At 55.1% G+C, this 15,037-nt stretch overlaps 1 protein-coding gene across 1 annotated transcript in view; it reads right to left on the reverse strand.

Annotated features, from left to right (window-relative positions):
- The window catches only part of PKD1L1 (polycystin 1 like 1, transient receptor potential channel interacting), a 100,003-nt gene that overhangs the window by 32,712 nt on the left and 52,254 nt on the right, over nt 1-15,037 (reverse strand). Inside the window, exons 28-39 of the mRNA XM_035723181.1 lie at nt 14,103-14,209; nt 13,200-13,422; nt 11,566-11,739; nt 10,289-10,408; nt 10,155-10,200; nt 9,713-9,759; nt 8,923-9,076; nt 6,976-7,114; nt 5,948-6,032; nt 5,467-5,619; nt 4,547-4,665; nt 1,145-1,255 (exon numbers count right to left, since the gene is read on the reverse strand). Coding sequence (XP_035579074.1) covers nt 1,145-1,255; nt 4,547-4,665; nt 5,467-5,619; nt 5,948-6,032; nt 6,976-7,114; nt 8,923-9,076; nt 9,713-9,759; nt 10,155-10,200; nt 10,289-10,408; nt 11,566-11,739; nt 13,200-13,422; nt 14,103-14,209 — 1,478 coding nt within the window. The remainder of the gene's footprint in view (nt 1-1,144; nt 1,256-4,546; nt 4,666-5,466; nt 5,620-5,947; nt 6,033-6,975; nt 7,115-8,922; nt 9,077-9,712; nt 9,760-10,154; nt 10,201-10,288; nt 10,409-11,565; nt 11,740-13,199; nt 13,423-14,102; nt 14,210-15,037) is intronic.

Genomic DNA, 15,037 nt, shown 5'->3' on the forward strand with positions numbered 1-15,037 from the left:
AGAATAATAAATAAAATCCTTAAAAAACAAAATAAAATATTCTCCATGGAAAGAGAAAGTAAATCTTAGAACACTGTCTTTTACTTCTGCCATAGTAAAGAATCAGTATGAGTTCATATCATGCACTTCAGAACTCAAAGCCAAACTTTTTTGAAACAACTATCAGACTGAATATTTTTGGCAGGTGAAAACAAAGTCACTTAATAACAACTGTCAAAAAAAAAAAAAAGAATGCCACACAAAGAAAGTATCCACCTTGATACAGTTCCTGTTCCAATTTCAGAAATGCTGAAACACGGAGAAAATTCTGGCACGCAAAATGTGTCCGTGGTTGCCTCTGGGTGGTACTGTTACTGAGATTTTTCTGCTTTCTATTTTTCAGTTCTTCGATGCTTACCTACAATGAACATCTACTACTTTTATTTATTTACAGATTTTATTTATTTATTTGACAGAGAGAGACAAAGAGAGACAGCACAAGTAGGCAGAGGGAGAGGGAGAAGCAGACTCCCCCGCTGAGCCGGGAGCCCAATGTGGTACTCGACCCAGGACCCTGAGATCACGACCTGAGCAGAAGGCAGACACTTCACCAACTGAGCCACCCAGGTGCCCCAACATCTACTGCTTTTAAAAGTAGGAAGAGACCAATTAGCACTTGAGAAGTGGTAGAGAGCTCAAGGGGAATTACCACCACTGGAAATCGTGTGCCATTTCTTGCAAATCGCAAGAGTCTTTGGTCGAGGAACTCAGACGGCCTCCACCAAAGAGCCACCCCAATAACCTGTTTTAGTGTCTTGGTGCCCAGACCTTAATGTGCCTCAAAATATCATTTCACTATTAATCAAAATGAGATGCTCTGAACGTGCCCAAAGTCTGCAAAAAGAGGCCTCCTGTTAACAGTGGGGCAAACAATGTCCAAGTCAATTCGACCACTTTTTCCGTACTTCCTATGTGGGATGGTGGCGACCATCTAGTCCTCTCCCGCAGGACGTTCTACTTCTGCAAAATGGAGGCCCAGAGAAGGTGCCTTCCACCGTCCCGAAACCCTGGTCTCTGGGTACCCCCGTCAGCGTACGCTGGCCACGAACAGACCACTCCTAGTGCGGTGGCCGGGGGTCTAGAGAAGGTGGACAAAACATCTTACCTTGTAAACTCATTCCGGATGGCTTGATTGAGAGAATATTCATCCTGGGAGCATCTCCCACAAAGTATAAACACATGCAGAAGCAGCATGAGGGTGTACATGCAGATGTCTCTACAAGAAACACATTTTAAAATTAGCATCTACACCAACCCTGGATGTCTAAACCTGACTTTTAAATCTCTGGGTGAATTTTTGGATAAGGTGTGAAGTGTGTGCTGAGGTTCATTTTTTCTGCACATCTGACATCCAGTTTTCCTAGCACCATTTTAAAAATCCATTCTCCAACGAGAAGGGCCTTGCCCTGTCAAAAAATCAACTAAGCACATTTGTGCCGACCTATCACCAATATTGGTGTCTTGGTTACCATGGCTTGGCTTTGTAGGGAGACTTAAAGTCGGGTACAATCAGTGCTCTGGCTTTGTTGTTCTTTTCCGGAATTGTTTTTGTTATTCTAGTTCTTTTCCATATAAATTTTAGAATCAGCTCGCCAATACCTAGAGAAAAGCTTGTGGGGGTTTGGCTGGGACTGAATGTACAGCTTGAGTTAGGAGTGGGCACCTTAACACCAGTGTCCCAACAGACACGACGTGTCTCTCCGTTTCTTTAGATTTTCTCTGATTTTGTTCATTAGTGTCTTGTGGTTTTCGGCCTATCAGTTCTGCACGTTTTCTTAGATTTATTTGGAATATTTGAGATTTTCTGCATAGACTATTCGTGTCTTCTTGCAAGAGGCTGTTGTATTTCTTCTTTTCAAACCTGTAAACGCTGTGTTTCTTGGTCTTGCCTCTGGCACTGGCTGGGCCTTCCCATGTGAGGTTTAACCAGAGTTGGGGGGAAAGGAGCTCCTCGCCTTGTTTCTGATTTTTAGAAAGCACACACTGTCTCACCAGCAAGTGTGAGGTTAGGTGTAGGGTTTTCACAGATACCCTTTATTAGTTTAGGGAAGTTCTCTTCTATTCCTAGCTCGCTGAGATTTTTTTTTTTCTTTTCCGCGAATGGATGTCAGATTTTGTCAAATGGTTTCTTTTCCATCTGCTGAGATGATCATATGGTTTTTTTTTTTTAAGATTTTGTTTATTTATTTGATAGAGACACAGCAAGAGAGGGAACACAAGCAGGGGGAGCGGCAGAGGGAGAAGCAGGCTTCCCACGGAGCAGGGAGCCCGACGCGGGGCTGGATCCCAGGACCCTGGGATCACGACCTGAGCCGAAGGCAGACGCTTAACGACTGAGCCACCCAGGCGCCCCTCATAACGTTTTTCTTACTAGTCTGGTACTACCGTGGTTTCAATTCACTATTTCCTTCTTGTGTCTCTTTTACCCCAGAGGCAGCACCTCCATCCCTAGTTGGTCTCTGTGGCTTATTTATTGAGAAAACTGGTTCTATTGCTACCTCTCTCTCTGTATCCTGCTTCCTAGGGACACAGCATGTGCTCTCTTGTCAACAACATGCTGGCACAAAAATGTGCTCAGATAAAGACCAGGCTATTTGGGGTAGATTACATCCTAGGTGATGTGTTTTCCATCAGAAGACACATAATATCTGGTTCTTCCTCTCCTTTTTTTTTTTTTTTTTTTAAGATTTTACTTATTTATTTGTCAGAGAGAGAGAGCACAGCTGGGTGAGCAACAAACAGAGGGAGAAGCAGACTCCCCGCTGAGCAGGGAGCCCAACGCGGGACTCGATCCCAGGACCCCGGGACCATGACCTGAGCCGAAGGTAGACGCTCAAACAACTGAGCCACCCAGGCGCCCTTTTTTTTTTTTTTGTAGGCTCCACCACATCCAGGGTGGAGCCCAACGCAGGGCTTGAACTCACAACCCTGAGATCAAGATTCGGATGCTTAACCGACTGAGCCCCCCAGGTGCCCCAGTGTTTAGGCTGTTTCTATTACAAGGGGTCCCGCGTCGCCTGCCTTGCACCTGGGTCTTCTCGGGTTCTGCTGATGGGTTCCCTGCAGCAGGGGTGCTGGGAGGAGGTACGTGCATCTGTGACATGCAAGGGACTTCCCAGTCCCCACAGGTGGGACCAGCCTGCATTCACACCAGCGCCACGTGATGTCACGTCTTCACAAGCTCATCAGCCACTGCGTGTGGTCTCACTTCCAGACTTTTGTACTTTAAATTTGTGATCTCTCATCGTAAGTGCAAGTGACATCTGCATTTCTTTTCTCTGTGAACTGTCGGCTTCCTGAGCCCAGTTTTATTCTAAAGAGGCGGTTGGTCTTCTTCATTTCTCTGGAAACTCTTTGTATTTTAAGATTAAGCCTTTGTCTGCTACAGATATTTTCCCTCGTCCATCACTGCTTTTTTACATAACGTATGGCATCATTTGTCATATGAGATTTTTCTTCTTCAAGTTACATGTCACCAAATTTGTTTTCTCTTTTAGTTCCTGGATTTTAAGTCACAGGAGGTTTTCCCTGCCCACAGGTCATATACTGACACGCATGTTCTTCTGGGACATGTATGGTTTTGTTTTCACATTTAAATCTTTATTCATGTGGAATGAACTTGTGTACATTGTGACAAAAGCATCTGGTCGTTCGTTTTTTTACACTACCCTCATGCCCATTCAGTTATTCCTTATTAAAAATTCCATCTTTTCCCCAACGAGCTGAGATAACGCCTCCGTCATAGACTCATGCACCGTGGCATTTGTATTCGGGTCTGGTTCTGGATTTCCAATCCTGGCCCACGGGGCTGTCTTCTGTTCGTTCACAGAGCCACACTCCTTAGTAGAGGCCTGTGCTCTGCAGGCACGTCCAGCACGGCGAGGCCCCCACTCACTCCGCTGCCTCGGGTCTTCCTGACCGGCTCTCTGCGGCTGTTCTTCTAAAGGGACTTCGTAACTGACCAGATCCAGTAAGAAGGGGAAGCGGAAGGAAGAAAAGAAAGGTCCAATGGCATTTGATCAGGACTGTGTCGAAGTCAGACACAATTTTAGACAGAGCTGGAGAACACGTGATGTTCGAGTGACATTTGTGCTTCTCAGGACCGCGCACACTTCTCCTGTGGAAGTTTGGTGCATTTCCTCTCACGTGATGCCCACGTGTGTTTGTGGTGTTTTATTCCTTGGCCACGTTAAAGAGTCTTTTGGCAAATCCTCTACTGGCTTTCACTGTCCATATATGAAGGATGTTGGGCTTTGCATTTTAGTGTTTTAACCTTTACTTTACTCAATTCCCTTCTGTCTGCTTTTCTCATTTTCACTTTTGTGGGATTTTCCAGACTTTTGGGCGCAGCATATGCAGAAGGAGCGGCTTCAGCCTCCCTCCAGACCTGCTGTCTCTGGACCCACTGTCCCCTTGGTGTCCCCTCCCTTGCAGCTGGGCCCCCACCTGCACACCCCGCTCCCAGGGGCCGTGGGAGAAGAGCAAGGCCTGGCCGGCTGCCACCCACCTCAGGGCCACCCTGGTGCGGGTCTCTCTTCTCATCCTCTCCCTGATGACGCTGAGCTGGGCTGCAGACGGCGGACGCGCCCAGCGCAGGCGGCGCGCTTGCTGTCGGGCGGCCAACATCTGTGGGGACGGCAGTGCTGTGAGCTGGGGAGCTCTGGCACTCCTGCCAGGCCCAGGGAGCAGCGGCGCTGTCCGTGCCTCCTGGGGCTGGGGACAGGGACACTTCATACGGGCCACCGACAGCAGGCCGGTGGGCAGTGGGCCATTTACGAAGTCTGCTCCTGTCACTGTCACCGACGGGGTCCCGGGGGCGCCAACAGGTCGCTTAGAGGAGGGGAGTCATTAGGAGCTCACTGGCCACCTTTGGAAGGATGGCAGTCAGGGGGGAGAAGGGAGGGGTGTGGTCTGACTGTCGGGACCCTGGGATGCGTCCTTGGTCACGGCCCACCACTGCTCACTGCACCCGAGGACACAGCGCCCGCCACAGGTCACTGCACTGAGGTGGCCTTGAGCCTGTGCGTGTCCCCGCCGGAGACCTTTCTCCTCCTCCCTGTTGCCCAGCCTACCCCACACACGATGGGGACCACTGACCACCACAAGGAAGCGGGGAGGAAGTGAAATTCTTGTGGGTCCACAGAAATGTAAATGACTTACGAGTTTTCTAAAACTGTGGCCAAGAATTCTAGGTCTCATTTTGCTTCAATAATTTAAAATAAGCTCACGTACTCGATGCTCTGATTTCTCTGGGATGGGGGTAGAGGGAAGGGAATGGATGCTGTGTGCTCACCCATCGTGTCGTGCACAAAAAGGAGCATAAGAAATGAAATCACACTCTAGAATGCAATTGAATTTGAATCCACAGAGTAAGTGCAGATCGATCGGCCTGATGGGGCTGGAATGGGGCACGGAGGGCAGCCTCACCTCCTCCATCGGGCTCGCATGCTGGCGCGTGCGGGGCCTCGCTCGCTCCTCAAGCTCAGCGTCCAGGTCTTCGGTGGCCGCGCGCAGAGACTCGGTGAAGAAGTGCGGGTCGTCTCTCCTTCTCCAGGCAAAGCCCACGGCCACAAGGCCCACCTGGAAGGAGAGACCCGACGATGTGTGCACGGTCACTGCCCCACGTCCCTGCTTCCCGGTCACAATCCCGCACAAGCTGGTGTCACCTGCCTGGGATTCCCGGGCCCCCCGTTCCCCAGGCTCCGTGTCCTCGAGTGAAAAATGGGGTTTAAGAGGTCCCCCCCCCACCTTCCTGGGAGGTGTCTGTGGGCAGCCTGGCTCCCAGGTTCTCCTCACACTCAGTCAAAATATGAAGAAATGTAATAATGCGACAGGAACGTGGAGCCCCAGCCCCAGCCCCAGCCCCAGGCTGACGCAGAGTGGCGCCCACAGGAGGCCCCCCGCTCACCAGAAGCGGCTGCGAGATGAAAACACAGCACAGCACGGACAGCGTCAGCAGGTGCAGCCAGCGCACACACTGCGTCGGGCTGAACCTGTCCCCCCGAGAGAGGCCGTCAGCACCCGCCTGCACGCGCACAGGGACACCACACCCAAGGGCCCGCGTCCTCGTGACGGCAGGCGGGGAGGGGGCCGTGAGCCAGGCACCCCATCTTTCTGCCCAGCGGAGGGAGTTCTGTCTGTCGCGAGGGGCGTCAACCCCGTGAAGCCGCTGAGCGTGAGAGAGAAAGGAAAAGCCAGCCCAGCGATGCGGAGAGCACGGAGGGGGTGGGGGGCTTAATTACAACAACGACAACAAAGTTTGCATCTGCAGAGCACTGAGCAGGTGCCAGGCACCGGGCACGGAGGACTTCATTAGCTCCTCCTAAAACCCTGTGAATTTTCCCATTTCGCAGCTGAGCAAACTGAGTCACGGAGAGGAGTTTGTTTTTTAAGCAACGTGCCCACCATCAGCCATCATCGTGTGAGTCATTTCGCGCATCTGAAGAGAGGGAGGGGTGGGGCAGGGGAGAGGGATGCGTCTTGGTTTCAGAGCTGCCCCTCCTGGACCCACAGGAGCCACGCTGGACCGCCCCGGGGACGCTGGGGGCCCGAGCTGCCCGGGAACGAGATGGTGAGGCCACAGTGTGGACGGACAGAGCCCGAATCGCACCAGCACACCTGACCCTGAGGCCCAGCTTCTTGGGAGCTCTGCAACCGGGTTCCCTCCTTCCTGAGGGAGGGTCCCGTGGCCTCTCATGACACAGGGACTCCATCCAGGCCGAGCTGCTTTCCCAGAGCCGGCCAGGCCCAGCGGCCCTTTGGGGTTTGTACACAGATTGCTCACCCCCAGGGCGTGGGAGGGAGAAATGAGGACCAAAATAGCAATAGACCACCTGGGCCCACCCAATGCATTCCCAGAAGTGCAGGGAGGTTTTTACTAAGTGCTAGACTCTCCCACCCAAAGAGCCGGGGACATCTGAAACCGTGACCGCTCACCTGTATCCCAGAAACGCCGTCCCTGAGCCACAGGCCACGGAAACCATCCCGCAAACGGCCCACACCGCGCAGCGTGACCAAGGCCACAGAGCCCGTGGCCACCGAAGCTCAGCAAGTCCTCGAAATCCGCTGTTGGGGGCTAAAGGAGAGCAGGAAGAGGTATCCGTAACAGGCCTCATCACTTCTGTCCACCTGAATGCGGTCGTTAATTCTATCAGCGGGCCTGGGACGTGGGTGTGCAGACATTTGGGTGACCAGTATTCTGGGCGTGTCCATGAGGGGGCTTCTGGAGAGATGGACACGTAAATGGCTGGACAGAGTAAAGCTGGTTGCCTGCCCAGTGGGTGGGCCTCATCCAGTCAGGTGAAGGCTGGTATACGACAAAAAGCCAACCTTCCAGAGTAAGAGAGAATTCCTCCTGCCTGAGGGCCTTTGAGCAGGACACCTGCCTTTTCCTGTCTTTGGACTTGAACTGAAACACTGGAGCTCCTGGGTCTCCAGCTTTCATCAGACCAGCCGGCCTCTGAGCGCACGAGCCAGTTCCTTGTATATGTACATGCACCCCTGCACACACCCCGTGCAAGGTGTTAACAGATCTGCATTCTGTGCAGAGCAGCTGCGTCTACATGGCAGCTGCGTGCAGGTACCACCATCTTCAGCCTGGATGAAAAGGGGCCTCACTCTCTCACGTTCTCAGGGCAGAGTGCTTTTTACACTCAACATTCTGCATCAAAATGATGCCGTGCCTGGGCCACAGTTTAGAGTTTTCATTGTGCATATAAAGGAGGGGGAGGGAGGAAGTGGAGGGGTGGGGAGGAGTGTGGGGGAAAGGGAAGGGGAGGAGCGGGGGGAGGGACCAGGAGAAGAGCAGAGGGGGGGAGGGAGGAGCAAGGGGAGGGTGAGAAGAGCCACACAGAGGAGGAGGAGCAGGTGGGCAGCAGCCGCCTCTCGTGGGCTCTGCTGGGTAAGTTCTCTGGAGTTGAGCACACAGTCGGAGGGTCCCCCGCCACATCCCATGTCTCCAAGAGGAGGCCATGGAGCTCTGCTTTCTCAGGCGATTGCTCGGATAGGAAGACGCCCCAGGGCCCGTCTAGAGGCAGAAGGCAGCTGACGCTGACTTGGAGTCAGGAGCACCCGCCCGGGAGGAGGCAGGGGAAAGACACTTGCTAGGCGTACAAAGGGGACACTGAGCCCAGGTGCTGTCCTTTGTCGAGAACCTCCCCCGAGTCCCTTGGCTCTCCTCCGCTCCCTCCCGGCCGGGTGCGTGTGCCGGGCTGTCGGGTGCAGGTCTCCATTCCCTGGGTGTGTGACCGCCAGCACCGGCACGGCAGGTTGCTGGCCCCAGGCCCCATCCGCACACAGAAACCAGGTATTTTATACCCCACGCCCCAGCACGTAGCGTGCTGTGTGCACCAGCCCAGCCAGACCTGGCCGCCTCCCAACACCGGTGCCGCCTCGCCAACCGCGGTCCGTGGAGCAGTGTCCACGGCCAGCGCCCGAACCTGGGCGACCTAGAGCCAGGAAGCACACTGCTCATGCACCCCGCAGCCCCAGGCCCCACAGCCACGTGCACCTGCCCAGCCAGGCCCCGGACGGCCCCCTTGGGCAACACTGACCAGCTGCTTGGCTGCCCCCTGGGGGCCCCGTCCCAGCTGGCTCTCCACTGAGCTACCGCCTCGTCTGAGGCTGTCGCTAGGCACTCTACTCCACAGCACGTGAAGAGTGTATTCCTGACTTTAGAAGACGTGAGCAAACCCGTGTAAGTATACAGCAGAAATGGCCAGCACTTTGGAGCAAAACTCAGGGCTGTTTCGGGTGGGCCTGGTGTCCATGTGACCAGAGTGTCCAGCCTCATTGGACCCAGCTCCCGCTGTGCGGCCCCTGTGTCTCCCAGGGGCCCAGGACACAGGAAGGGGCCCAGCATTGCACCCCCAGCCCCAATATCACCTTGCACATGGACAGCGCCGCGGGTCCCCTTCTCCCTCGGAGCCTGCTGGCCGGCGTCAGCTCCGCAGGTCTCCTGCTCTGGGGATGGACAGCCCACACTCCGGCCACCCACTGCCCCCCTGCAGGCCCTGGGGCACCCCGAGAGGCCGTGACACTGGAAGAGACAACATGGGAACGGGGTTAACACCTCAGCACCCACAGTTCTCCGTGCTGTATTGTGTCCTCCGCAGCACAGCTTGCAAGCTTTCTCAGGAGCTGAGCCAGCACCTCCGCAAGCCTCAGGCTGGGGGGAAGGTTCTGGAGAGGAGGCACGGGCAGCCCTGGGACCAGCTCGTTTGCATCCGCAGAGGGTGGTGGGGCGCCTGCGGGAATTGATGGGGCGGCTGCAGCCAACAGCAGTGCCACCTGCCCTCCGGAAGCCCGAGCAGGGGGCGGGCGAGGCTCACCGCGGAAGGGCAGAGAGGCAGCCCCACGCAGGGGAGCAGAGGGGGCCGAGGCCTGGACACGCGCCTGGGGACAGCGTGCCCATGAAGGACAGGAGCTCTCAGCGGGGAGGCGGAGATTCAAAAGCACAAGGACCCATGCGTGCCCCAAACGTCCGCACCGACCAGCAACCACACCCCTTCTCGTGTGGCCTCCACTTGGACTCCGGACAGTGGGCCTTGAACTCCCTGGGGAGCAGCCCCCTCTCTCTGCAGGACCTGCCCTGCGTGGGGTCTCCCCCTGGGCCCGACCAGCCATGTCCGGGCCATGGCCGAGGGAGACACCAGAGAAACATAGTTGTATTTACCTCGTGCGTCTTCTGGGCGTCTGCCGTCCTTCCCCGGGAGTGAGGGCCTGATTTAAACGGAGTCCAGGTTAAGACATTAAAGGAGGGATCTAGGGTTCTTTGGGAGAGAGCATCCTTCAGGAAATAGCCCTCCCTGAGGCCCCACCAGGACGGGCCTCCCTGAGACCCAGGACGTGGCTGCCAGTGTGGCCCATCCATGTGGCATCTGGGCGAGGGCTGCACGGCCCCTTTCACGCAGATGGAGTGAAGCTGTCTGTCCTGGCAGTGAACAGCAGTGAACAGCAGTGAACACGGGGAGCAGGAGACCCGAGGTCTCCTTCACAAGCTGGCCTCTCGAAGAGGACCAGCTGGGTCGGACTGGGGAGACCTCATCATTTGCTGTTGCTGTGATTTGTAAACAAACAGAAAACACCTTCCAGGCTTTTCTTAAATGCACACTTACCCTGAGCTGCCTCCGAGGGCGCTCTTCTCAGGGGCCTGCTGGCTTCCTGCAGAAGGAAGGGGGTTGTTTGGGGCAGGCATCCCACCATGTGGGAGTTCCCGGAACAGCAGGGCACACGGACGGGCTGCCCATACCTGGCTGAGCCTCAAGAGCAGCGACAAGAGCTGTGCCCCGGGAGAAGCCAGCAGGGTGCACAGGAGACCCGTCTGGAAGGACCCGGCGGTGGCATCGGGGGCACCGAGAGCCCACGGGAGCTGTAGGAAAGCAGTGGTCAAGGCACCCGGAATGCATCCACTGTAGCCACCAAGGTCTTTGATGTGAACGTGTACCCTGCGTTTAACCAAAGCCCTGTCTCCCTGAACCCTTGGAAACAATGGCAATGCACAAGGAATCCTTTTGTTTTTCCAATATACACAATTTTCCAGATTGAATGAACGTTTTCTGTGTGCCCACTTCCTCCCAGGCATGCCTCGTGGGCCCCTGGCTGAGTCCTTGCTACAATCTGATGAGAAGGCGTCCGTAACCCCGACGCGTTGGTGAGCAGAGAAGATCAGACAAAGGGTCGAGCCCAGGGGGAGGGCGAGTTCAGGTTCTTGGACCGCGGGCCCGTTCCTGTCCCAGCTGGACCCAGCCTTTCAGCTTCTTGCTGCCTGGTGTGATTTATCACCATCCTACAAATTCCATGCACCTGTCACTCTGTTTTAAAGGTTCTGCCAATCCGTTACTATTCTCACACATACTCTACACTGTGCTCTCTGCTGGACACCATTTCTGGAAAGAGCCCCTCACCACATTCCCAGCCACTGGGGGGACCATGAGTGGCCACGAGGTTGTCAACAGAAGCAAAATGGACTATTTCCCCACAGCCCAAAAGTCATGCTGTGCTTCCATAGGAAGGCAGGGTCCCCACTCTTGCTGCCTGTGCTGATTTACAATTCACCTCCCTCCTGTAAGTGACGGTGAGGCTGGAGTTGCCAGTGGCATCTCTAGGGCAAATGTGGCCATCAGAACTCTTCCCTGTCTTTTCTGGCCAGAGGATTTTTAAAATTTGAAATAACTGCCAACCTTAAAAAAAAAAAAAAAATCCAGGAGTGTGCTCTGGGACAGTCCAGGCTGCTGACCCCTCCGGAGAAGTCACACTCCGTGGCATGAGGCGGGCGTGAGCTCTGCGTGGCAGGGGTCAGGGACGGCAGGCCTGTGCTGGCTTCACCCTGAGCCCACCACCCAGCAGACCCCCCGGCTCCATCCAGCCCAACATCCCCTCTGCAGTGCTCAAGACAGCTGGCTCCCTCCCCCTGCTTGGAACCTTTCTGCCAGGACTGCCATTTTTGCTTATTCCTGGGCTGAGAACGTGTCACATGGCAGGTCTGGGAACTGGAAGCCACTTCCAGGAGAATCCAGTGCCCCCCACCTGTTCTTGTCCTGCAACCGTGAGCAGGGCCGTGAGACAGGCATACGCGCACAGCAAGGTAAAGGCAACGGTGAGGCGCGCTGTGTGCGGGAAGCTGCTGGGGGAGGGCTGGCTGTACACGGAGGTCCAGACGTGGAAATCCTCCAGATACTCCGTGAACTTTGAATACAGGAGCTGAAACAGACCAGAAGAGAGATGCTGGTACCACGGCGAGAACTCCTGGCGGGCAAGCAGTGATTGGGTGATGTCGCTAGCTCCTCAGCCGGATGCTGGGTCCCTGCAGACCCTCACCCACCATGTGCTCAGCGCCCTGGACCTGCGCTGGGGCGTCCGCAGCTCTGGGACAAGCTGTCCCTCCACCTCTCCTGTCTCACCCTTGAAGGTCTTCACGCCCTTCTCTTTGGAGCCTCTGTCTACAAGCCCTCCCTGTTCCCAGCACGTTCCCTGCAACACAGGTCATTTTCACTGGGCTTTTTGCACACTGCAGCCCTGGAGCATGCCGGGCCACCTGGGTGTCCTCAGTAGCCCTGCAGCATCAGCCACATGGTGGGCGGCATGTTACCTACAGAACCGCACTGGGTTCCAAAGGATCAGTTCAACTCAAGGAACACTCGGTGCTCAAGGCTATTCTAGAAAAACGGTGACGAGCAGCAGAACACAGAAGCAAAGCGAGGGAAAACCCTTTTAAGATGAGAATTATACCTTCATATCAATGGACCGGCCCACAGGTGGTCTTATGACTAATACACTACAGATTTCTCCGCACAAGTTCTCAAGCAAAACAGCTGGAGAATAAACAATGTGACTGTATTTTGAATAATTATCTAAGGAAAGTGCCGGTTGAGCCAGGCATTCAGCTCTGGGGAGCTGAAGAATTTCCATATTGCCAATGCACTGTGATCATTTTCTTACTCGATCGGCAGCACCCATGACGGGTGGCGATAGAGACACACTGGAAGGAAGGATCTGGTGACGTGGGAGGACGCCAGCCCTCACTGGCCTCTGCCCGTCTGAGACCAGCTTGCGAAACTGGTCCCTGGAAACACAAAGCCCCCATCAAAGTGTTTCTACAACTAAACTAAAGAGAATCACAACGTCCAACATGGCCCTTCAGTGATGTTTCTAAAGAATATTCTTGAAGATAATACATTAGAAAGCACAAAATACGTAAGTGTCGGCACAACTAGATCAAACACTCCCATATGGGGAGAGATTGGAGCACGCGCAGAGCGAGTTTCATGGGTGGTTTGTGAGTTTTAGGTGATTTTGTCTTTTTTCTTGATCCCTTGCTGCTCTGCCCCCGATCACACCCATACTGTTGACTGGTCATCTTGGGGTTCAGGATACACAGGGCACTCCCGTCTTTAGTTAGCGGCCCTCTGGACTCCGCAGACCACAGGCAACAGTAAATTCCGTGAATGTTATTACAGGAAAATCGTCACGGTAGTAACGCCTGGCAAGGGTCCTCCTAAATTGGGAGATTTGGAATGAATTCATTCTCGCCCGCAGGCTCGCTCGCTCGTGGCATCCTTTAGGACACGGCCACCTTGAGGTTAACTTTAGTGCAGTTAGTCAAACGGCTGCAGGGGGAAGCAGAGCTGGTGTTGCAGCCGGCCAGCTGGCTGATCACCTACCTTCCAGAAGCCAAGACCCCGGCGCAGGCAGCCCAGCTCCCGCTGCACGCGGCCATCCTGCCTGCTCGCCGCCAACCAGCACTCGGCGGGGAAGAGCGAGCTCCGTCCATGCCCGGGGGCCAGCACTCTCACCATGATGTGGCTCACGTACCAGTCCGGGGAGGGCCCACAGCTGTCGTGCCAGAGACGGACGCTCCGGAGCGGGCCCAGCAGGGCGGGGGCGCTGAGGACACACACAGCAGCCGTGGTCAGGCCGGGGTCTGTGCAGTGGGGGGCCCTGCAGGGCGGCCCCAGCCCTGATTCTCACCCTTGGGGGCACCTTGGACGTGTCAGCACATGCGCGCTACGCAGAGTGACCTACGGAGCTGCTTTGGAGCATGGGGTGTGGACCCCACACCCAGCTCCCACATGCCTGCAGGCTCCCCAGAACCCCGTGCACTCCAGCTCCGTCACGCATCTGTGTCCAGCGTGGACAAGTCTGGAGCTCACCTCTTCTTAGTGAAGATGGGGCCCGAACCGATACAGACCGTGCACGAGGTTCACCAGGAGAGAAAGCATTTAGCGCAGTTTCTCCACATTTTCTGAAACCGGCAGGTGCTTGGACGCCCGATCAGTGATCCCTCCCCACCCAAGTGAACGGTCTTTGCACGGCCACGTGTCCTTGCTCTTCCCGATTTAGGAGGACCTGAATTAGCTGAGCGGGATCCGTGCCGTTTGAGTGTCGGCAGCGTGTGAACCAACACCCGTCCTCGCTCCCGCACGAATCTACATCAGACAGCACCACGAACGACTTTATAAGACCGTCCGTGTGCAAGCTGACGCTCCTTACTGGACAGTGACATTGTGCATTTTGCCTCCTTGGGCTCATGATAGGGCCACACGGTTCGGACGGGCCTCGCTCACCTCAGGACGAAAGTATGTCTGGAATTCCTTTCAAACAGGGGCCTCTCTGGACAGTAGAGTTCTCTGGGTTCTGAAAACCCATTCTCACCACAGAGAACAATGTAAACCTCAAAACAAAGACACAGGGTGGAGGTGTGAGATCCTGGACACAGGACACTACGCTGAGCCAGAAAGGGGAGTCCTTGTACCGTCTCCCAGCCCCCAGCCTTCCCAGAACCTTCCGGCCCCGAGGGACCAAGGGGACACCCTGCTCCATCCCTGGATGGCCCCTCCCACACTTCCCCAGGAGAGCCCCAGGAAGGAGCACCTGTCCTTCCAGGTTGGCTGGATTTCTACATGTTTGACCTAGAAAAGACAGATGGCAACTTGGATTCACTAGGGCACGAGCTTGTCTCGGGAGTAAGTGGACAGACAGTGGACACGTCCTCCTTCCTCGGCTCAGAGGGGACACGGGGAGGCCTGAGGGCTGCCCAGGGGGCTGCGACCATGACTGGGGTGTGCGAGGCACCCTGCAGACACACAGTCTCAGCCGCGTGGGGCTCGCCCCTCCCCGGTGGGGTGGCTTCAGTGGCCCAGAAACACAAGATCAATCGTTCATTTAAGGAAGTGCCTTATTTATTTCCAGTTTTTAAAATCCTTCCCTATCGCAAAGCACATATTTTCTTCGAGAGGTTTCTAAATTTTGTTTTAATCTGTAAGTCTCCAGTCTTGTGGAGCTGCTTTGGGGTGTAATGTGAAGTAGAGTTGTTTAATAGTGCTTTTTTCCACAGGGAAAGCCACGGTTCCCGAATATCTTGCGGAATGGCCCCTGCTCCTCCCATGGGGCTGCCCCCGTGATGCCCATCTGCCCCATGTATCCATCGGTCCTTCTCCTCACGTGGGGCTGGACACGCGGGCTGCTCTCCACGGAGAAGGTGGAGAGAGACAAAGGTTCG

Source organism: Zalophus californianus, chromosome 12, assembly GCF_009762305.2.
Source record: "Zalophus californianus isolate mZalCal1 chromosome 12, mZalCal1.pri.v2, whole genome shotgun sequence".
In the NCBI taxonomy this organism is placed as follows: domain Eukaryota; kingdom Metazoa; phylum Chordata; class Mammalia; order Carnivora; family Otariidae; genus Zalophus; species Zalophus californianus.